We start from the raw sequence: 24,027 nt of genomic DNA on the forward strand, positions 1-24,027 counted from the left end.
TTTGTTTGCGTAAATTACATTGGACTTGTTTGAGGTTTGGGATAGGAAAAGTTAGTGATTTGTCTTTATGTTATCCTAATAATATATTATATTGTATTCTATATATTAAGGAGGATAAAATTGTTATTTTATAAATTTTGGATAACAAAATGTTAAGGCTTGTTTAGAATGTATTATGATCTTCAAATTTAGATTCATATCATGTTTGAGACTATTAATAATGGTTTGGAATTGTCCAAAACATTTCAGATTATTTTTTACCCAAATCTATTGACAGTGTATTTTGGTACAACATATTTATTGTTGATGTGAACTAATGATAAATTGACATGTGATTTTTAATTATTAAATCATATATGGTAATCAAAATCACTATCTATAATTTGGTAAGTAAATACCTTCCCACCATCTTTGATTTAGTAATTAAAAATCACATATTAATTTATTATTAGTCCACATCAGCAATGAGTTGACTAATAGAAACCTAAATATTATCATTTCCGAAAACACTCCTATAACAAAAATGACGATTAATGTTGTTACTGAAGAAAAAAAATAAAGTCTAAAACATATCACATGATAAACCCACCTATGTCTGTATTTTATTTGTTTGCGTAAATTACATTGGACTTGTTTGAGGTTTGGGAAAGGAAAAGTCAATCATATGTCTTTATGTTATACTAATAGTATATTATATTGTATTCTATATATGAAGGGGTTAAAATTGTTATTTTATAAAACTTTGGACAACAAAATGCTAAGGTTTAAATTTAGACTCAAATCATGTTGGGGACTATTAATAATAGTTTGAAATTGTTTATAACATTTCAGATTATTTTTTACCCAAATCTATTGATAATGTATTTTAGTACAACATACTCACTGTTAATGTAAATCAATAATAAATTGACATGTGATCTTTAATTATTAAATCATATATGATAATCAAAATCACTATCTATAATTTGGTAAGTAAATAAATTCTCACCATATTTGATTTGGTAATTAAAGATCACGTGTCAATTTAGTATTAATCCACATCAGCAATGAGTATGTTGTAAATCTTCGTTAATGAAGACTAAGTATTGTCCTTTCCGAAAACACTCCTATAACAAAAATGACAATTAATGTTGTTACTAAAGGAAAAAAATAAAGCCTAAAACATATCACATGATAAACCGACCTAAACATACACCAAATTTCAAAAAAAAAAAAAAAAAAAAAAAAAAAAAAAAACCCAAAACATAATTTACTCAAATATAGTGAAAGATGGTCGATAAAAAAACATGTCCTAGAAATTCCTAAAGATCACTGGTGTTATAAAATGTATTTTTTAGTCTAACATGTGCAATCCAATACTAATATTTAAAACGCCCAATTAAGGGGAGGATTGGTATGGCCATGTGCTTACTGTCATCTTCAAGCAATGCGAGTTTTGAGTCCCCTTAAAGATACTTTACCAAGGGAAAACTTCTTAATAAGTTCTGTACCACTTTTCTCGTTAACAGTGATCAATAATTTTATAAGGTAACAGCCAACAACTTGATCTGAGCGTCAATTATTAACTATTCTACTCCGAATAACTTAAACTTTTCGAAAACATCCAATTACTTCTTGTGCAAATGGATATTCTGTAGGGGGTGTGCAAATGAATAACTTAAACTTTTCCCACGTTTTTGTTCCATTGATTTGTAATTGGTATAAAAGTTGGATCAAACTTTATTTACCAATATGTTGGAAAGTGATAAAGAATTAACGAGTGATTTCTAATTCAACAAATTAAAAAAATTCAATCAAACGGAAGAGGAATGAGATCGTGTTGAGTTGATAGTCGAAGATATCAGAGAAGGGGTGTTTGTTGAATGTTGCACAGAAGTCTGATTTGCAAGTCAGAGCAGACGAGTTCATACATCTAGAAGGCTTCCCAGAGGTAGCCGGTAATCCTTGGGGATGTGGAACGACTTTGAAATTTTATCAAATTCGTATGAATTTATTTTAAAATGTTGAATGACACTTTTAAATTGTTTGATATAAATTAGAAGTTACACAGAAACCAAAAAAAAAATAGATAATTCAAATAAATGCTATTTAGATATATTACCACACTCCTGGAATGAGAAAATAGAAAAAAAAATTATCGACTGTTATTCTCTCATTGGACGTCATCCAACCAGCATCTAACGCACCCCACCTACCTAGCATCAAGTTAGCAAGTCAAAAAAAAAAAAAACACCTTACTCACCTACACTTTGTTTTACCATATGTGTGAATATTTATATTTTACACAATATAATATTATAAAATTCAACTTTACTTTTTGACTAAAATTAAAATACATTTTTTACTTCTTTTTCTTTTTAGTATCAAGAAATAAATTGTTTTGCTAAGTCATCTTCATTGTTTTGTTCTTTCCTCTAACTGATATATCATCGGCCCTAAATCTTATCAAAAGCTGAAGGATTGGACGTATCAAAGAGAAAGATTCACAAATTTACCTTTTAACCGAAATAAGAATTCATTTTCAAATTGTTCTTTTTCTGTTCTGCATCATTTCCTTATAGTTCTTTTTTTGTTTTGTGTAGTTTTCCTTGGTCTTTCTTTTTTTTTTTTTAAGATTATTGTTATGTATTTTGGAGATTTTCAAATTTCAACTAATTGAGACCCATGAAATAAAAGTCAAATTTATTAAATAATAGATATGTTAATTTATTTAATAATAAATATGTTAGATAGGGAAGCTGTATGATTATATTAGAAGAATTCTGATAAATATGAATTCAACTCAAAGTCAGCTTTTTTTACCTCCAATTCGATAGTAACTGATAGTAACTGGAAAGATTTCGTTCTAGAAAACATGTCCAACTAAATAGAGCATTTTTTAACCCTAAAATTGTGGGTATGGCACGAGAAACAAGAATGGTGGGCCCCATACCTGTCTGGGCTGGGTCCTAATGGGCCCACATTGAATATTTTTCGAAAACGAATGGTCAAAATTGATCCAATCTGTTAATTTGAAACGCGGTGCTCCACAGGAAACAAAAAGATCCAAGGTTGTAACTTGTAAGCTCGAAGGCATCGAACCATCCCAAGTCCCAACACACAACACTCGGATTCATTAAGGTACGCGTAAGGTAGAGACGTTCCAGTTTCCTATCAGGTTCGTATACATCCACCACGACGCTGCACTTCTCTTTCACTCTCGCTGCCGCTCTCTGCTGTTTCTCATCCGTATCTTTCCCACAAGCAAACTCTCACTCCAAAAGCAAGTAGGTTATACTTATATATGTTTATTAAATCTATATATGAGTTGTGTTAAAGGTTTTGCAGTACTTAGTTGAACTCTGAGATTTTCAATATTTTTGTGGTAGCTTCTGCTAGGGTTTCTTTCACTCGTCATTCTTCTTGCTCCATACTAATCCGCTCAATATTGATAACTTCCTTTCATTAGGGTTTGGTTGCTTTGTCTCTCTTGAAGTTGAATCTAACGTCTAAAATTAGGGTTTTTCAATTTAAGGTTCCTTTTCAATCATTGGGTTGGCAGGGTTTAATTGGGGACATAATATGACGTATTTAAGCTTTCCCCTATTCTTCTTTTAAACTGGAAGAATTAATTTAGCTGATAGTGCTTAATTTATGCTTTGTATATTTTATGACGGTTTGTTTGTTTTCGTTGTTGGAGATATGGATATTGAAGCGAGTACAGATTTGTTAATGAAAGAGGAAAATCACTCTCTGAAGTTCATGAATAAATCAGATGATAATTGTGTTATTGTAAAAGCTAAGAATGTCAAAGAGATGCAACCACCGTCCACAGTGATTTGTAACAAAGGGGCTTCTCTAGGGCCTATCACTCCCGATTCCAACAAAGAGTCTGCGGATTTCCCCCTTGATTTTTCATCCCCACGTACATTAGTTACTTCACTTCCCAAAGCAGTTTGTTTTGATTCTCACCGGAATGTTGACCGGTATGCTTCAAATTCAATGGATGATGGCCTTCGCACGCCAAAGGAGGATGTGTTTGACCCATTTGCTCCTGGCCCAGACAAGCTCATGTTAGCTCCCCAGTCCAATAAATATCTGGAAGAGACACGAAGCAGTGTAGCAAGGCAGCTTAATTTCGGTTCTTCTGTTAAATTCGTTGGGGATGAAAATCATGGTAATGATGCAGAACATATCTCGGATGAAGAGACGTTAGTGGAAGCAGTTTATAGAACCCTTTTAAAAGAGATTGTTTCAAAGCAAATAGAAGAACTTTTTGCTGAAATTTCAGCTCTGGATTCAGTCTCTGATGGTTTTAAGACGCCCCCTTCTGCACCTCGCTTCAGTGGAGTTGCTGACACCTGCCCTGGCGCTCCTATGAAGCCCACAAGGAAATCAAGGAACATTGACCAGGGTTTGTGCAGAAAGCTTGAATTTTGATCGTGGGCAATGCCTGAAGTTTAGAGATTGACGTTGAAGGACTTTTTGGGTGAGTTGCAGAGAATTTGAGTTCGATAACAGCACTGCTAACTACATTTTGATTCATGTACATCTCAATTTATTTGAAACATTAACATGTTTGCCTCCGAATTAAGCATATGCTTGTGATTCTGCAAGGATATGTCTTGGCTGGAACAGGTGTAACATGCTTGTTCTGACCAAGTTTATAAGAAAGTATTAACATTTTGTAGTAACTTTAGCATGAACAATTTGCAAAATAGCAAGTGTTGTAATCTTTTAAACGATAAATTGTGTACCTGTTCTCGCAAATCAATGAATTCTGTCTTTCTTGTTATTTTGTTTTCCTTAATTCCTTTTGTTTTCCGCTGTTTGGTTGGTTTTGTATGACTAGCAATTCATGATGTGGATCATACTGTGTTTGATGGGGTGTATGGATTGGAGCAACATGGTGGATTTGCATGAATATAATGAAGAAATTGGACCTGTTATCAGGGTTGCCTATGCAGTTTAAACTTTGAAGGAAGGGAATAGTTTCTGTGATTATTACATTATTTATTTAGTCATTTGATATAATATTAATAGCTCTGTTTTCATCAAGCATTACTCACATCTAGTTTCGTTCACCCTCAACTGATGAAGATGGAGTGCAGATAGAAGTAAAAGGTCGGGTGTTTTGGTCCAGGCCATCAGAGCTTGATGTGTACAAAAAGAAATTCATCTACTGTGCCAGAGGTAAAAGCTTTCAAGGTCTTCTTGAACCCTAATCTCTTTTTTTTTACATTTTTTTTTAGTGAATATAGTTTGTTGTGAATGTAAACTGTAGACAACATCTTTGAGCAGGAAACTATAAAGGGCAGTATAAATTAGATTTATAAATATTTCTGGAAAGAAATATATGGATTCTTATGTAAACCTGAAATGGCAAAGAAATTTTATGACAATCACAATTAGGATGTAATGTATGGTTATTTAAGTCCAGTTCAAGCACAAGAAACAAAAGCCATGAAAAATGGACTAAACAAAAATCATATTTTTCTTTTGGTAAATTGGGATTTGCAGAGCACTTTATCCTTCCTAGGGACAGGAAGGATAGGCTCTTTGAAGTTTCAAGGTACTTGCGGACAAAACATCAACCTCTAACCAAAAAAATTGACATTGATAGATTTCACTAATTTCATCGACGACCTCTCTGTCACATATGAGGAGCTCAAAACTTGGTCTTGCGCTTGCACTCTTCTCTTCGTATAGTTATGTCAGGAATTCCAATGGCCATTTGACATTCCGATATTGCGACAACATGTTTCGTGAAAAGCCCTCCTAAGAATGACACTCTTCCAGGAATCCTAGTATGTGTTTCCACCACCACTTCCCCTGCCAACACGTCCCTGATCAACAGCGCCATTTCGAAGCAATCTCGTTGACGTCAAGCGTCAGACGGCACCCTAGATCCGTGGAGCCCTTGGCCGGAATGTAACCGGACTCCATGTCCACCTGCCCAACCTCATTGCCTCTGTAGGTGAGCCGACTGTTGCCTGGCCCGTGCTTGAAGCTGGCATGGTTGGGGTTATCAACTTGGAGTTTGAGGTCCAGGGTTATGTTGAGTTCAACTCAGATGACCGGAAACGAGATGCGGGGCACAATGCCGTCGACAGCCACCGAACGAAGCTGAGTCCGGGGGTCTTTAACCTTAAAGATAGTAAATGCTAATACAAGGAGCACAATGAAAAGCATGAACAAGATACTGAGAATGACACCGCTTAGACACACTCTCTGATTTCTCTTCAGTTGGGATGGTGATATAATAATGATGTGTTTTGCTGATTCTTGTATATCATTGTATCTCGATCAGGTCAGCTGTAGGTAGGTGGTGGGGTATAATTAATTATTATAAAACAAAAAAAAAACTGAGAAGTCGGTGTGTAATTGGATAAATTAGGCATTAAATGCTTGGAAATTTGAACGAAGGGGGAGGAAATCAAAGAATTTTCCATGACAGTCATAGTAGGAGTTAAAATCCCAGAATAAAAGAGGCATTTTAAATTCCTTTTTATGTAGGAGTGTTGCTGTAAAATCTAAAATATAAATGAAATGATTCTCTCACTAATTAAGTCCTAATAGAGATATTTAATTAATTAATTAATTATTATTATTATTATTTTGACAAAAACATGAGGAATACCAAGGAAAATCTGCCTTAATGGGTGGAAGGAGACAATTGGGCCACACCTCATCATCGGAACACTGATATTTCACAGCCAGGGATGGTAACGGGGCGGGTTTGGAGTGAGTTTTCCTAAATCCCGCCCCGCCCCTTTTAATTTTTGTCAATTCCATGCCCACCCCGAGATCGGCGACAGGTTGGATTTTCATGTCCAGCCCCGCCCCTTTGGGAAATACTATGCCCCCGTGCTCGCCCCACTAACAATTTTTTTTTTCTTCCACTTTTTGGAACTTAAGCTCCTGCTATTTAAATGTGGAAAGCCTGGGAATGGCACAATATAAATGAAATTATGTATCCCAACAAAAATAAAAAAATAACATGCACATAACATAATTCAGAGAACATAATAAATAAAAATAAAAGTTTAATACAACCAAATCACAAGAAGTTCTAAGCTCCAACTTTCACCATAACCAAAACAAAAGCAAATTTAATACCAAGTTTACATCCCAAATTAGGATTGTAAGAGATGGATAACTGGGTAAGCCGTTAAAATAAGTTATTAATATTATATATATATATATATATATATATATATATATAGTTATATGCTTAGTAGGGCGGGGCGGGGCGGGGCCCCTAGAATATGTATATTGAATCCTTACCCGTCCTGTGACCCGTGATGGGTACAAAATTTGTATCCATGCCCGCCCCAACGATATAAACAGTGTTTCCATTTTCTTTATTAATGGAGCGGGACGGAGTGCGTCCCCGGCAGGACGGTAAAAATTAACATCCCTATTCACAGCCCATTGAGCCAGCTCATGGGCTACTTTGTTGCAGCCTCTTGGAGTCCAACCTAGCCCATTTTTTTTGGGGGGCTTTTATTACTCTTACGTCTTAACTTCAAGGACTCGAAAGTTTTAGATTCATAAATATTTACTGTCAAGCATAAATTAAAATGCATTACAATATTTTAATTCCTTCATTGTCCACGTGACTCAAATCCCTCCCTTCTTCTTTGAGAGTAAGAAATACTATTGCCTGGAACCCTTCTCATCCGCTTTGGAGTAAGGAGGTGGTTATACTATTGTCTCGAACTCTTCTCCTCCACTTTAACTTGAGAAAGATTTTTTTGTTCCGGTGATACAATGTCATCGATGTTATCAATCAATTATATTTTGTCACATAAACGAAAAATACATTTATTTAGTAGATCTTATTAGTAGCATCTAATATTATTTAGTATTCACACTGTAAAAATGGCTATCAGATTGATGAAGAAGAAGATAAAAAGAAGTAAATTCCTGCTATTCAAGTTAACAAAAGCGAAGCGCAGCAGCAGTTGGCTAAAGGGCTTCAATGAGAAAACATGTTTCTACCTAGTTGATGTGGAAACGCTCGGTCCGTGAGAGGAAAGGAAACATTGAAAAGGACACGTCGGTCATTTTCTAATTGATAAAATAAATCATTCAGTTGAAAATGGTCACTTTTATTGCTTGATACTCAATGACCAATTGACTACCATGTTGCAATCATTCAGCTGAAAACATCGGTCTCTTTTATTGATATTCAAATGACCAACAACAGTTATTTTAAGATTTCGGTCACTGAATTATAATATTTAAATTAAAGTTCTAAGTTCTTCCTCAGGAAGACCATGGTCTCTCAACTGAAATTATTTTTTAATTTATTCACTAAATTATAATTTATAAATTAAAGTTCTTCCTCCCTTTTTCCTTCCCAATAACACATGCTTCATACAACCCACACGACATTAATACTATGAGTTTAAAGTTTGAGAAATACGAGATTTATTTATTTATTATTACTATTTTTTTTATTATTTCGGTAGCCTGATTTGAATATGGACAAGCAATACACATTCAGGACTTAGAAAATATGAGATGAAGTACTTAAATTCATTAAGAGGATTTGGATAATTATTGAAGAGTAACAGAAAATGATCGACTTTTATTATTATTATTATTATTAAAGAGGGAGCGACTTGCTGTCATCGTTACAGATTCCCTACCTAACCCATATGGCATCCATTCTCCTTGAAAATTAGAAGGGAGGGGTATCTCAGTCAATTATGCTAGGAAAAGACTTGGACGAATACCAAAAAGTATCTCCTTTTTCTTCTTCTTCTTTTCAACAGAAAATTATTCTCTTGTACAATTCTTCACAAGACTTCAATGGAAGACTTCAACAGAGACTCAAAGAGTGAGTATCACGTGCACATGTGTTTCGAGTCTTGACTGAGCATCACATGTACACAGGTTTTTTGAGTCTTATACGATCCAAATCCATCCCTGAACACTTAGGCCTGAATAGCATACTCTTTTTTAACTTTCCTAATTCGTATTCAAGGCACATATATAACACCAATTTGTACGGTAATCATGTTCTTGCATTTAAAGCTTTATTCTGGCCCAAAAAAAAAAAAATTTAATGCTTTATTATCTGTAGCAAATACTAAGATTAAAGATTTTATACTTTTTTTCGACCTTGGAGGTACCTACACTACAAATGGTTTTGTTCCTTGATTATGCTTAAAACATATTCACCAATATAATGACACTAAGATGACTGCAATGTAATCTACTCAACAAAATGATCACGGCAATTTTGGTGATTACAAAATTTTAAAAACTAAGAAGAATTTTTATTATTTTTTTTACTTTAATTCTGACACCTTTTAATGCTTTTTATTCCCTTTCAAGTACTTTACTCATTTAGAAGGTATATATGGAGTCATATGGTATTTATTTTATATGACTCTATGAATCAAGACATGACATATTCGTCTTAATTTTTTTTTTTTTTAAATTACATTTACATTAAGTTCAGGAGTCCTAAATAATATAGTGGTCTATTTTAAGAATTCATTTTTTATTTTGATTGAATTAAGCAAAATAAATTACATATATATTGAGAATCATTGTTTAAATCTAGTATAGCATCAAGCTCTTATTTTAAAATACCAATGAAGGATGCAGACGACTTGGAGGAATTAACTAGTTTTGGTTGAAGCAATGTGAAAATTCAATTGAAATTTCTTGTTAGTTCGGCGATTGATTGGAAGATGTTTCCTCGTTAGCCAAAAGATGAGTTGACTTGACTAGGAAAGTAGCTGTATCTGTTGGGCACTTACAATTCCAAAGAGAAATCAATCTAAGCTAAGCCCCTTGCATATGGTGGAGTTAGTATCTGACATGGTCACAAAAAAAAGGTATATGATACACGTGTATCATATAGTCTATTTTTGAATTCATGAGTTTGAAAATTTTCCTACAAAATTCAGTGTGAAACCCGTCTTTTTCTCGAGTCTGGATCATCATCATTTGTAGCCCTGTTGTAAAAACTTTCAACCACTTGCCTCACAACTAACAAGCCCAACACCACCGGCCCACGCATTCTCTTCAGTTTATGCTCCACCACTTTCTCTATATAAACACCACCCCCGAGAGCCTTTTTACTCACAAAAGATCACACGCAAACATATAGCAATTGCCGAGCTTTCTCTCTCTCTCTTGTTTGCTTTCTAAAAAGTATTGTTTTCTGAAAGTAGTAACTCATCACTAGCACTACAATGGCAAGCTCAGCAATGCTTAAGGTGGCTTGTGTGGTAGTGGTACTCATGTGCATGGTGGTGACTGCACCACAAGCCGAGGCAGCCGTGACATGTGGTACGGTGGTAACAAGCCTGACCCCTTGCCTCGGCTACCTGAGGAGCGGTGGTCCGGTGCCAGCCCCATGCTGCAGTGGGGTTAAGTCCCTCTACAACGCTGCTAGCACCCCAACTGACCGCCAGACCGCTTGCAGATGCATGAAATCAGCTGCAACCGCTGTCCCCGGTATCAATATGGCCAACGCTTCTGGCCTCCCTGGAAAATGTGGTGTCAACATTCCTTACAAGATCAGCCTCAGCACCGACTGCTCCAAGTACATCTCTCTCTCTCTATATATATATATCCGGTGCATTACAGTACGGGTGCTATACTGCGTCACTCACACGTTTATGTGTTATGAACCGTCTAATGCAGTACAGTACTTGTGCTCTACTATAATAATGTATATATGAAAATGGAAATAAACTCAATGCGGACAGAAATCTATAGCTAAAATTTTATAGTACTGAACATGCTATATATGGTAATCCAATATTAATACTCTTTAGTTTGTGGCTAGTGTGTTAACGGTTTATATTTTAATATATATGTTGTGTTATTAATAAATTGCTGATTATATGTTTTGGTTGCTGTTGTTATTGTGTTGCAGGGTGCACTGAGGTTGATGCACAAGTCAGTCACTGTCACCGGATCCATCCAAGGTACTTGGTGTGTGAATAAGGATGGGCATGCATCTGAATCCTCATTGGTTGCCAGTTGAGCGACCCTCCAGTTTGCAATAGCAGCGTGTCATGTAGTTTGTGGTTGTGTGTAGTGACCACTGTATCTTTTTATTTCTATTGAATCTATCCCACTTAATTTATACTCTCTCTCTCACAAACTAATTAAGGATAACTATTGTTACAGAAAAACTATATATATATATAACCTCTATTCAGAAAGTGCTTACAGAAGTTATAAATTAATTTCACTCCATTTGAAAGTTCTAGTAAAAGAAATTATTAGATGATTTGAAATCTCGTGGTCCCGAAAAACTAGAGTAACATACTCCTGAAATATTATAAAATTTTTAAGGATCGGAACCATAACATGATTACATACCATTTAATAATTTCTCGCTTAATTTGTGAACAAATGGGGGAGAACTGGCCTAGTGCAGTTTAATATCAGACCAGCTTTGTATGATCTTTCCCAAATTAAATTTAATATATATGTATAATTGTTTGGATGGCTAGAAAAGAAAAAAGAGAAAAAGACTTATAGATTACAAGATTAATTAACAGCCCTACCCTAACACCCAAAATTATATCAAACAAATTGACCAAAGTAAATACGAAGAAGAAATTCACTTCTTCAAAGGGGAGGTCAAGAATTTGAGCCTCGGTGAAAATATGTGTGTACAACTTTGCTTAACTTTTCTAAAAAAAAATAAATAAATAAAAAATAAAAAAACAACCACCGAGGAAGAAGAAATTGTCAATTAAGACAAGAAGCAAAACCAAGTCAAGATGGGAATCAGTTTAGTAGGAGGTAATTGAATTGGAATTATACTTGCATCAGGCTCCGTATGTTGTAAAATATTTTCTTCCGAAAATATATATATATATATATATTTCAAATAAAATATTATTATTATTATTTTCGGTGATTGGCCAGGATCTAGGAGACTAGATCGATGTTGAGGTTGAGTCCATCGGCAGGGACGTATAAAATAACTTGTCGAAAATTAATAAATAAGTTATTTTTGTTAGACTTTAAAAAAAAAATAATAATAATAAAAGAAAAAATTCGTAAAAATATTTTACTTTCAAAGAAACAAGTTTAATATATTTTCTTTTTATTAGGTAAGTACTTACATGCACATTGTTCAGGTGACTCGAACCCTCTCTTTCACTTTAAGAGTAAGAATGTTCTACTATTATTTCAAACCCCTTCTCCACGTTTAGGATAAGGAGGTTTACTATTGTCTCAATCCTCCCCTCCACTTTGAGAGTAAAGAAATACTAATTGCTCTATTTTTCATTAATACAAAAAAAAGGAAATTAAAATTTAGTTAGAGCTCCAGTTGGTATTTGCGCTCTAAACAAACTCCTCTAGACTATAATCTCTTTCTTTTAGCAAATGAGATGACTAAACCGCCCTCCTATTTACTAAATTCAACTACCAAAACCTCTCATCTTTTCCCCTCTTCCTTCTTTCCATGAAATATCTTCACAACTATTTGGAGTAAGTCAATAAGATTGAACTTTATTTTTCATTAAAACTCAAACCCACTGACCTAACGATATTTCTCTCATCTCCCAAAAAGAAGTCGGGGTTCAAGAGAAACCTCATGAATATCCCATAAATCTACAAACCCTTAATTTACATGAATTTTTTATGATAATTGCTTATTGGGCCGAGCTATACGGATGAAGATGCCAGTACCAGGAAATTCACTCACAGTAGTGCAAAAACCGCTATCCGATTGAAGAAAAAGAAAAATAAAAAGAAAAAAAGAAAAGAAAAAAAAAGTCAATTCCTGCTATGGACTAAGGACTTGGATTCTTTAAGGTAACAACCACCTAGTTCATGTGAAAACGCTCAGTTTGTGAGTAAAAACAACCTATGTTGCAATCATTCATTAGTTGAAAGTTTTATTGGTTGCACCAATCACGGTCACTCTGTTGCAATCATTCAGTTGAAAACATCAAAACATTGGTCGCTTTTCAATGACTAACAACACTTGTTTTTACATTGGCTCACTAAATTATAGTAATATTTCAAGTAAAGTTCTTCCTTAGGACTCTGCAACCGAAATCTAGAAGCTAACGCCTGCTGCATACAACCAACACAACATTAATACTACGAGTTTAATGTTTTGGGAATATGAATGAGATCAGGTATTTAAATTCAGAATTTTCTCACTACTTAAAAAATTGGGGTTGATACGAAACCTTTTATTGTCATATATGAAGGGAAGAACGGTACATTAAAAAAAAAAAAACAGACGATTGAAAAAAAAGAATGAGAAAGACAAGCGCACATATAAGGACTAGATAAGTCGGCATCATCAGATGTGACAAGTTTATAATTTGGTTTTATAGTGACAAGTTTGATTGGCAACAGTTGTAGTCACAACATTAATGGTCAAATCGCAGGTGGTAGATGAAACTAAATGAATTTTGATTATATCCAAGATACCAACTTGGCCGGAAAGTCGAGTGTAGGCGGTGAGAGGCAATGGACCGAAGAAGTCATCCGCATTGGAATTGTTGAGCAATTCATCCGCCAACACCATGAAAGTGATATTCATAGAGAGGGTTTGGTCGGACGATATCTCCCCAGCCGGGATCGGCCCTTCTCCGACCAGTTCGCCTCTGTATTTCAACAAGGCAGAGCTGGTGGTGTACTTGAACCCGACTTTGTTAGGGTTTTTAATGGAGAGATTGACATCGACGGTCATATTCAGCTGTGATGTGGGCCCGAGCTGGAGATCCTTCAGAGAGATGGAGTTAACAGTGGTGACGGGATTCTTGAGCTTGAAGACGGTGAGTCCCAAAATCACCATTAGAAGAAGCACCGCCAATATTACCGCAAAAGTCACCAACAAGCATTTGTTCCTTCTGCTCATGCGTTTGGAAGATGAAGAAGGCCCATGAACATACTTCCCATTCACCTTGGATGAAGAAGATTCTAAATCCATATTTTGGTTGGTAAAAAAAAAAAAAAAGAAGTGATAATATGAAACGACCTCAAAATCAAATCAAAAGTGGCTCCCGAACTGAGCAGAATATATATATATGTGTGTGTGTGTGTGTGTTTGGTTGGTAAAAAAAAATGGTGATAATATGAAACGAACTCAAAATCAAATCAAAAGTGGCTCCCGAACTGAGCAGAATATATATATATGTGTGTGTGTGTGTGCGCGCGCGCGCGCGCGTTTGTTGCTTTTGGTTGGACTCCTGTTGATGTTTGAATTGCGAGTCGATTGGGTTGGGACCTAGGAAGATGCTTCCTGTCAGGAACCAACTTTTGGTGAATTGCTGACTTTGAAGACTCTGTTTTGGTGAGTTGCAGATTATTTGAGTTCGATAACAGCACTCCTAACTACATTTGGATTCATGTACGTCTTAATTAATTTGAAACATTAACATTTGCATCTAAATTAAGCATATGCTTTTGATTCTACAAGAATATGTATTGGCTGGGAATAAGTTTAACATGCTTATATTGACCAAGTTTATACCAGAGTAGTAACATCTTAATTGTAACAATTTCAGCATAAACGAACTAATTTGCAAAATAGCAAGTGTTGTAATCTTCCAAACCATAAATCATGTGTCCGTCCTGCCAATTCCATTTGTTTTGTCTTCCTTTTAGTCCACATCTGGTTTTGGTTCACACACAACTGATGGAGAAATTATTTGAAAGTCACGGACCATGTAATTGTAAGTCGTATACAGCGGAATGTACTTAGAAAGTTTTGTTTGTTTTAAAACAGATCTGTGTCTTTACCAACTTTACTTATTTTAATAATTAAACAATTAATTCTATGCAGATAAAATAAAGCAAAGTATAAAGTTAGAGATGACATCAAGATTTTAGCGAGGAAACTCCAGTTGATAAAATACGTCAACTATTATGGGAAAAACCCCGTGGACTGTACAGTCTAATGTAAACCAATCTATTATGCTTGAAACAAAGTATACCAAACTTTGACGCTGGCTCACACCCTATCGTTCTACCAAACACCAACTGCTGACAATCCTCTGGCATTGCGACTCATGTGACGTTCCGAATTTTCACAATCCAGATATGTTAATGTGACCTGAAAGTTGACCTGATAACAGATCCGGAATACGGAAGTAAAAATAAAACACAAAGTCGGTGAAAAGAAAACATATACGGAAACAAAACGGTGAAAATAGACCAAGTATGCCCCCAAAGGCAAAATGATCATTTCACATGCAAACAAAGTCTCAAGAGATGTACGTTATCCCTAAGACACAAACATAGTTTCCCATGAAGTTATGGAACTTAAAAGAGAACAAAATGCGGAAGCGAAATTTTTAAAATAGACAAGTTTAGCCCTAGGGGCAAAATCATAATTTTAAAAAATTATGGGTGCTACCGAGCACACCATTGGATAAATGGCGCAAAATTAATAAAGTTAAAAAAAAAGTTACCCAATTTGGAGTCCGGACGAAGAAGTTATGATAAAATGGAAGAAAAAATGTTAAAAAGAGCAACATAGGGCCATCTAATCGATTAGATGTCAAAACAGTAAGTTGGATAATCTGCGGAAGACCATCTAATCGATTAGATGATCAATCTAATCGATTAGATGGGGCTGACTGCCAAAAAATGTTGAAGAAAAACGTTGTTTTAAGGGCCAAGATAAACTTTTTTGGAAAAACATGAAAAAGAAATCCTCCTTAAAATAATTTTTTCAAGCTAGCTATATTGGAAGAAAAAAAAAAAAAAAAATTGACATGAAATTTCCAAAATACCCCTAAGATTAGTTTTGAAAAAAAAATGTCAAAATACAAGTTTGCTTCAAGTATTCAAATGACCAAATATGAAGTTGTGAACTAAAACGATTATGTACGCAAGTATAATAAGTGTTTTGAAATGTGTGGGAATGGTCCATGACCCCCAATTATGCCCGATGCAAAATCCGACCTATTAAACCTCAAAAATGAAAGAAAATGGAAAATTTGAAGCCTACCATCAACCATAACATAAAACTATGATATTTTGTGTAACGTGATCACTCTAGCAAGTGTAATATACATAATAAAATGCGTCCCAATGGCCCATGGCCTCAAAATACACCATATGTAAAATATGACATGTCGAAGCCCCAACATCATGAAAAATGATCATTTTAAGCAAAATTGAAGTCAACCATCATTGATGCATTCAAATAATTGTTTGGCCCATGGCTACACATCATATATGATATAAGAACACTATGAAAAATATTAAAACACAATTCCCACCATCCAAGCTGAAATTGTCATGCTAAAGCTTCGCATTTTCTAATTTTTCTCATTTTTAAACATAATATGAAATAGCATAAAAGTAAAGCATGAGGTTCTTGGCCCTTGGCCTTATCACTTACATGTCAAATAAGTCTCAGAGGATGCATTTAGGTGTTTATTACATATCCGAAATAGAAGTTACAAGTTTTGACATATTTAACCAAAAATAAAGCAAAATCATGTTAGTAAGCGCATGAATGGAAATACTACAATCTCATCAAGCCATAAACAAGCTCAAGGATGTTGTGCATCCCTAAAGTAAGGTTCTTTACCTGAAAAATGTCCCAACAACGAAGGTGAGTAAACAAGTTTACTCGTAAAAAATGAATATGCGTATAACCTAAAGTTTTGCAAGTCCTTATAAGTTAATACAAATCAATCCATGTGATTCATACCACCTAACGTCTATGTCTAATGTGAGACTAAGGGATCATCCTAAACTATATTAGAACATCCACATCATAAATCACAATATATAAGCAACTAAACAACATTGAACATCAAATGTCAAATAACAAAATATAAATTCGCAAAGTCAACAACTTAGAATTTAAAATGCGAAATCAAACAAGTGGAATCTTGGACGTCACGCCGGAATAAAATCGACACCGAGCATCATTTGAGTTACTAGCCCGTGGGTGTTGTGATACCCCTCGGATCCGAGATACGGGTTGATCAGCCCCAGGCCCAAACCCGAGGGATGTCAAACAATTAATATGTAACCGAACACAGAATACAAGATAAAATAAGAAATAAAAATAATAAGCTGAAGAGTGCTAACTGAAAATCCTTAAGATATAAATATTGAAATCCAAAACTCCATAAGTTTACAACTCGGGAATCCATCCATTGGACCCCTTATTAAAATTCTCCAAAAGATATTGAAATAATAAAAATTAAATCCAAAGCTAACATAGAGAAGATTCCAACATAATCGGAGGAATGAATAGCTGTATTTGCTCTGCACATCCAAACTCTAACCCTGAAACTGATAAGCACCTGAAAAATAAAGAAGTGGGTCAGGCCCATATGCAAGCCCTAATCTACTACAATCCAAGCAGTAATACGATACGCAGATACATCCTAGGAAGACTCAACAATATCTAGAGTAGTCCATATATGTATATAGTACACACTATAGGACGCTCGCTAGTCCAGTAGGTTTGTCTCAGCCTGAATAGAAGGCAACATGCGAATACGCACCCTAGGGTGAGCATGAGTACCTAGACCTACCAGGGAACAACACCTATGTCCAGTTATCCATCCTAGGCGATATACGCGCCTTAACCATGGTCATGAGACTCAAACTCATTCTACGGCACCATATAATATATATATAAAGTCCGTACTCCTCCTAATATAGTATACCATCCATCTGTGTAGTGGTCTGATATATGTATAACAAATCCATCCTGAAATCCTAGTAGGTCATTCAATTCACAACTGATATGACACATGTAGATGATGGACTTAACCTTTATGATTAATCCATACCTTGATCCAAATTAGGTAGGACTTAATGTTGGAATTAGTCCATACCTAATATGTCACCGTCCCATACCGGTACATACCATCCTCCAGTTAACAGAGTTGATAAAACAGTACTAGATAGTCATCAACCCAACTCCCAAATTATGCACAAACCAAATTAATCCATAATTATAAAACTTAGGCATTCAGTCCAGGCCTAGAAATTATATTCCAACCATTAAATTTGTTATTTATAAAACATAGCATTTACATCTTGCAACAAGTCCACTAATTGATAAAATTAACTGATTTGTTATATCAATTTACTTCCAACCAAACATAGCTAATTCCAAGAATTTACTATGCTTAGACAACTGTGTAAATATAATTTAAACAGTATTAAACCAAGAAATCCAAATTACAGTCCGTTAAATGACAAACAAAGACATGCAAATTACTTATCCAACCATTACCATAACTGATGCAATCTATATCCCGTTTACACGATCAGTTAATTCCATCCATGCATACATTTGACTATACTTCTATAAGCTTGTATCACAACATAAACATGATTAGCAGTTTAAGATTTGGCAGAGGAAGCAAAATTCCAAAATCAGTAAATAACAGAAATTTAATTTCCATTCATCCTCCTACCAGTTTTCTATCTAAGCTCGGATTAATTCCATCCTCATTATTCGAATGTAGGCATGTTCCCCAACACTTTTATAAGTCTTAAAACTTAAGTCACAACCTTCAATAGCTTTCAATTAATTTTTAAAAAAAAATCAAACATCAGCCAAACAGACCACAAAATGTAATTTTTGGACAGTTTAAGAGAGAGCAGGCTCTAGAAATTAAAAGAGCCTGCTCTTCTTTTCTTCAGAGCCGGCTCTAGGCTCATTAGAGCCGGCTCCACAACATCCTAGAGCCGGCTCTACCTTCTAGAAGCCGGCTCTAAGGGTTTTTCAGAGCCTGCTCCCTTTTCCCCTTAGCAGCTTCGTCCGTTTCATCGTCTTCTCTGATTTCTGTGAGTACCAGTTCTTGTAGTAAACTTTTAGTGCATGTTTTAAGGCCTAATTCAGTTCCAGATTGATTTTAAAACAATGATACACCATCAAACTTAAATTGAAAATGAAACACAACATAACGGAGCAAGGTTACAGAACTACAGTTTCTTTACTATCTTTCTGAAACAACGAAGAACAGGTTAAATTTCATGAGTTTAAACATTAATTAAACATGCATAAAGGTTATACTTAAGCCTTAGTTTAATTCCTGGAGTCTTCCTAAACATGCACAGAACACAGATTAAAGAGATAGAGAAGAACAAGACTTGTCTTGAGTTTCAGACTTTGAAACTCTAATTCCACAGTTTATGTAGTCTTCCTTGAACTGCTCTGCCAATTCCCTAAGTTCACGCTCTGTTTCTTAGCAGCCCTTGGTGATACAGACGTAGCTTTAGGTTTTCTAAAACCCTAAACCCCAGTATGATTACATTTATAGGTGAATCCTGATAACCCTAAGTCCATAAAGATATAACCCGGCCCATAGGTACCTAGGTTATAATCAACGTCGGCTACCCATGTAAATTTTAAACCTAACTTATGAAAAGTAAATAAATTCAAAAATGAAAACAATTAATTAATAACAATTCTATCAGGTAATTAACCAAATAACACAATTTAATGAAATTAAAGCCAAATAAATAATTAAAACAGTTAACTCAAATAATCAAGCAATTTAAAAAAAAAAAATTAACATTTAAATAAGACAATTAAGTCAAGTAACTAAATAAAACACTTAACAAATAATTCCTATTAAATAGTCAAATTAATCAATTAATTCAACTAATCACACATAATCAAATAAAATGCAGTTAAATAATAAAATTAAAAACCCAGGAATATCCTTTTAGTTAAATAATAAAATTAAAAACCCAGGAATATCCTTTTAAACTAGGGGTATTACAGGTGCTATCCCCTAAGTGCGCACTAAAAATAAAGGGCTCTTAAATCCCCTGTATTAGAGTCGAACCCTGGCCATAGTCATTCTTACGACATCCCCAAATTTCCAAAATCAACAAATAGTGCATAATAAGTATATACACATATACTAAATACACTTAATCAAATATTATACACAATCAAATTGTGAAAACACACAAGACCTGCCCTAGGTCCTCAACTACTATAGCATGTAACATAATAGGCCTTGAAAATATCAAAGGTGCCAATAAATTATTATTTCATTAAATGGAAGCTAGTAAAATAAAAATTAATAAATTCCTCTAAATTGCAAAACCTCACCAAATGACATGCAATTAACACATAATAACTAATATATCATGAAGAAATCAAATATCAAATCAAAAGTTTAATTAAGCCACTAAAACACTTAATTAATTAAAAATCTCTAAATTTCAAAAGTTATCCAAAAATAATATATGGTGAACTACAAGTCATGGGCTTTTTAAAAATCATAATCTTAATTAAATCTAAGGTGCTTCAACTATGAAATTAAATCATCATTTAATTAAAAAAAAAAAATATTTCTAGATCTAAACTTTAAACATGCATATAAGTTATATAAACCTCAAAAACATGTAAAAGACTAAGATTATAAACATGAAACACCTCATACCTCACTTTTGAGATGAAATCTCAAATCCCACCAAAATCAAACTCCACAAAATGCGATAAAATTTCGGGGTTTTGATGAGGACAACAAGGAAAGCAAGAATTCTTAAGTGAGAAGACCCAAATCCAAGTTTGAACTCTCAGCCCAAAAATCAAAGTGCTGCAAATCGGAAACCGATGGGATAGAAATGGCCGCGTTGTCGAGGAGATCAAAAAGGTATAAACCGCGAAGATGAAAATCAAAGAGGAAATAGATGAAAAGAAGAGAGAGAAGTGGGCAGCCTCCAAGCTCTAAAAATGGTGGCTACTACTGCTACTTTAGGAAATAAAAGTTAGAGATGCTTTTTCTCTCATCCACTAACCCAAAATAGGTCAAAAGGTGTCCAAACAGTCCGAACGGGCCCCGTCCAGGTCCAAAAAGTGAAATCAGTGAAGACGCGCTCAAATGCCGATGGTCCATGAACAAAAAAGTTTTGAAATGGAATTCTAAGATCAACGGACAAAATAGGGTCGAAAACTGAGTCCCGAGTCAGGAGATATGCTCCGGACAAGATTGACGACTAACGAGATTCGAAAATTCAAAATAAATGAAATAAAAATCCAAAAAATATTCCGGAAATGCCAGAGTCCATAAAAAGTGAAAATAAACCCTTCATGAAAGTTTGAACCCAAAACAAGAAACTTTTCTAAAAACTTTTCATAATTACACAAATGCCCTCCACTAGATAACTCAAAAAAAGGAATTTCTCAGAAAGCCCAAAATGAGGTGTCATTCAAAATATATATTTAAAAGAACCTTAAATATAAAATTTCATCAAAAGATAATTACCAAAAACACCCCAAGTAAATAAAACAATTTTCAAAAATCTTTACATTTATACCCCTACGACAAAAGTAAATATCTAGCTTACTTTTCTACAAAAGTAAAAATGTGGATCACATAGAAATCAAGTAAAATGAATGTATGCAAGATCGGAATCAAATCCATGCACGACCCGATAGGTTACGCAAAATGAAAAGATAGTGAAAAAGTTAGGAAGGAAAATGACAGGGTCATTACACCCCGTCCAACAACAACTTGACCTCAGGCTCATGCTTAATATTTTTGAAGAAGAGTAGCCGGTAGATTACACAACACTCCTCGAATGCTCTAACCCTTTCGAAGTGTGATCGCTTTTACTTCTGCACTTCAATCATCTGAAATTGATGTAGAAGAAAATTTGCTTTTGTCTAATCGATGTAAATACAACTGTATGATCACGATCATGATTTGAATGTCACAACTCTAACCTCACTAGGTGAATATATGTGAGTTCTAGGAAAACAACAGAAAAATCAACTTTGATTTTCTGAGAGAAATAAACTTCCTAAGGCTTTGTATTATATATGAATAATGATGTAAAGCCGTAAATAAACCAATGTGTATGATATGGTTTATATAGAGGTTTGCAAAGTCCTATTCCTTCTGAAAATAAAGGAACTTTCGTGCATAGGACTTGGAAGAAAAATTGGATTAAAAAGGAATTAAACAGACAAGGAAACTTGAATCCTTTTGCAATCAGGACACTTTAACCGATTCCCACATTTGGTTCCCGTTCCCAAAAGACAGAGTTATTCTTGAAGTTTAGCTTCTGGAACCGGTTCCCAAATTCACGTACCGGTTCCCAAAGGACAAAATTCAAACTGAATTCAGAATTTCTGTATTTTTAGAACTCTGAAAATATACCATGTATATCATTGTGTCCTAAGTGGGAAACGATATCTTAATGTGTTGTTTTTGCCTTTTCGATGATCAACAGTACTTTTTTCTTCTGAACAAACTTCTAATTCCGCAGTTGATATCGAGTTTGGTAACTGTAATTAGAACTCAACTAGGACTTATTTTGTTACCGAAATATACAATTATAAAAATATATCTTACAGTAATTCTGGTCAAGCACAAGATGTCATTTATTTAAAACAAATTATTGCATGGCCTGGATATTTTGACTAAACTTGTGATTGACTATGACCCAATAATATTTTTTCTTCATTTGGGATAAAGGTAATAGTGGTGGTGATGGCAGAATCCACATATTTTATTTAGAAATTCATGTCCACCTGCCCAAACTCCTTGCCTCTGTAGGTGAGCCGGCTGTTGGCTGGCCCGTGCTTGAAGCTGGCATGGTTGGGGTTATCAACTTGGAGTTTGAGGTCCAGGGTTATTTTGAGTTCAACTCGGAGGACCGGAAACGAGATGCGGGGCACAGTGCCATCGACAGCCACCGAACGGAGCTGAGTCCGGGGGTCTTTAAAGACAGTAAATGCTAATTCAAGGAGCACAATGAAAAGCATGAACAAGATACTGAGATTGACACCACTTAGAACTATGCACCGGCGTTTCGTAATGTATGGACACAGTCTCTGGTTAGATGCTTGCTGATTATTTTGTGTCATTTGGGCTTCCTTCCAGCAATTCTTCAATTGGGATGGTGATATAATAATGATGTGTTTTGCTGATTCTTGTATATTGTAGTATCTCTATCAGGTCCAGCTATAGGTAGGTGTTGGGGGTATAATTAATTATTAAAAAAATAAATAAATAAATAAAAATAAAAAAACTGAGAAGTCCGTGTGTAGTTGGATTAATTAGGCATTAAATGCTTGGAAATTTGAACGCAGGAGGAGGAAATCAAAGAATTTTCCATGACAGTCGTAGTAGGAGTTAAAATCCCAGAATAAAAGAGGCATTTTAAATTCCTTTTTATGAAGGAGTGTTGCTGTATAATCTAAAATATAAATGAAATGATTCTCTCACCAATTAAGTCCTAATAGAGATATTTAAATTATATATATATATATATATATATATATATATATTGTTTTTTTTCCTGACAAAAAAACATGAGGAATACGAAGAAAAATCTGCCTCAATGGGTGGAAGGAGACAATTGGGCCACACAGACCGCTCAACATCAGAACACTGATTTTTCACAGCCCATTGAGCCAGCTGATGGGCTACTTTGTTGAGGAGGCCCCGGACGACATGGGCCGGATCCGACTCGCAAACACTACATTCAGTTCGTACAGCTGGGTCGGCCCATATAAAGACACTGCCATATGGGCCGAACGCGAGTAAGCCCATCAAAAGTGACCAGGACTTATGGAGGAATAGGCCTGTAACACCCCCACATTTTCCACGCATAAGTTGATCAGGCTTATACACGAAAAACGAGGGATGTCAAAAACAATTGGCAATATACAAGCATGGAATACAAAATGATGATAATAAAAGAATTTAGACCGGAAAGGAACACTAAATAATACAACATCCATCCATCCTTTATTTAATACAGTACTTCATTACAACTTGGAAATCCTACGTCAGGGATCCCTAAATATAACCCTGAGAGTTCAACGTCAAAAGTAAATAAAAACTGAAACTGAAATACTACATAAAACTTCTACCCTGCACTGGATCGTAGGAGTAGATGAGTTCGGATGATGGTCCCACACTGCTAACCTCAACCTTGAAACGGATACTGACCGTATCCTGAAATAACAACAATGGTGGGTCAACCCCACGAGCAAGTCCTCTCTACTATGACCCAAATCAGAGAATCAAATAAATTAATCATTATGAATCGGATGAGTACTATATCTGTATACATCCTATG

At 34.9% G+C, this 24,027-nt stretch overlaps 3 protein-coding genes and 1 pseudogene across 3 annotated transcripts; 2 read left to right on the forward strand and 2 right to left on the reverse strand.

Annotated features, from left to right (window-relative positions):
• Nucleotides 1-3,040: 3,040 nt before the first annotated feature.
• On the forward strand, nucleotides 3,041-4,774 carry LOC132313438 (unknown protein 1). The gene is made up of 2 exons (XM_059812201.1): nucleotides 3,041-3,266; nucleotides 3,680-4,774. Exon 2 carries the CDS (start codon nucleotides 3,682-3,684, stop codon nucleotides 4,417-4,419), a length of 738 nt encoding a protein of 245 aa, XP_059668184.1. The 5' UTR covers nucleotides 3,041-3,266; nucleotides 3,680-3,681; the 3' UTR covers nucleotides 4,420-4,774.
• Nucleotides 4,775-5,483: 709 nt separating this feature from the next.
• Nucleotides 5,484-7,306, reverse strand: LOC132314733 (uncharacterized; annotated as a pseudogene).
• Nucleotides 7,307-10,065: 2,759 nt separating this feature from the next.
• Nucleotides 10,066-11,098, forward strand: LOC132315083 (non-specific lipid-transfer protein 1-like). Its single transcript, XM_059813839.1, has 2 exons — nucleotides 10,066-10,549; nucleotides 10,886-11,098. The coding sequence occupies exons 1-2, from the start codon at nucleotides 10,197-10,199 to the stop codon at nucleotides 10,893-10,895; spliced, it is 363 nt and encodes a 120-aa protein (XP_059669822.1). The 5' UTR covers nucleotides 10,066-10,196; the 3' UTR covers nucleotides 10,896-11,098.
• A 1,322-nt stretch (nucleotides 11,099-12,420) lies between these two features.
• On the reverse strand, nucleotides 12,421-14,051 carry LOC132315084 (uncharacterized). The gene has a single exon (XM_059813841.1). It carries the CDS (start codon nucleotides 13,919-13,921, stop codon nucleotides 13,304-13,306), a length of 618 nt encoding a protein of 205 aa, XP_059669824.1. The 5' UTR covers nucleotides 13,922-14,051; the 3' UTR covers nucleotides 12,421-13,303.
• Nucleotides 14,052-24,027: the final 9,976 nt, after the last annotated feature.

The sequence above is a fragment of the Cornus florida genome, unplaced genomic scaffold (assembly GCF_030987335.1).
Source record: "Cornus florida cultivar Cherokee Brave unplaced genomic scaffold, ASM3098733v1 CherokeeBrave_3.0.0_Hap2_Chr06, whole genome shotgun sequence".
Taxonomy (NCBI): Eukaryota; Viridiplantae; Streptophyta; class Magnoliopsida; order Cornales; family Cornaceae; genus Cornus; species Cornus florida.

Excerpts from the sequence above, each read along its gene's own strand:
- LOC132313438 (XM_059812201.1), top strand. The coding sequence starts at position 3,682 with ATGGATATTGAAGCGAGTACAGATTTGTTAATGAAAGAGGAAAATCAC.
- LOC132315083 (XM_059813839.1), top strand. The coding sequence starts at position 10,197 with ATGGCAAGCTCAGCAATGCTTAAGGTGGCTTGTGTGGTAGTGGTACTC.
- LOC132315084 (XM_059813841.1), bottom strand. The coding sequence starts at position 13,921 with ATGGATTTAGAATCTTCTTCATCCAAGGTGAATGGGAAGTATGTTCAT.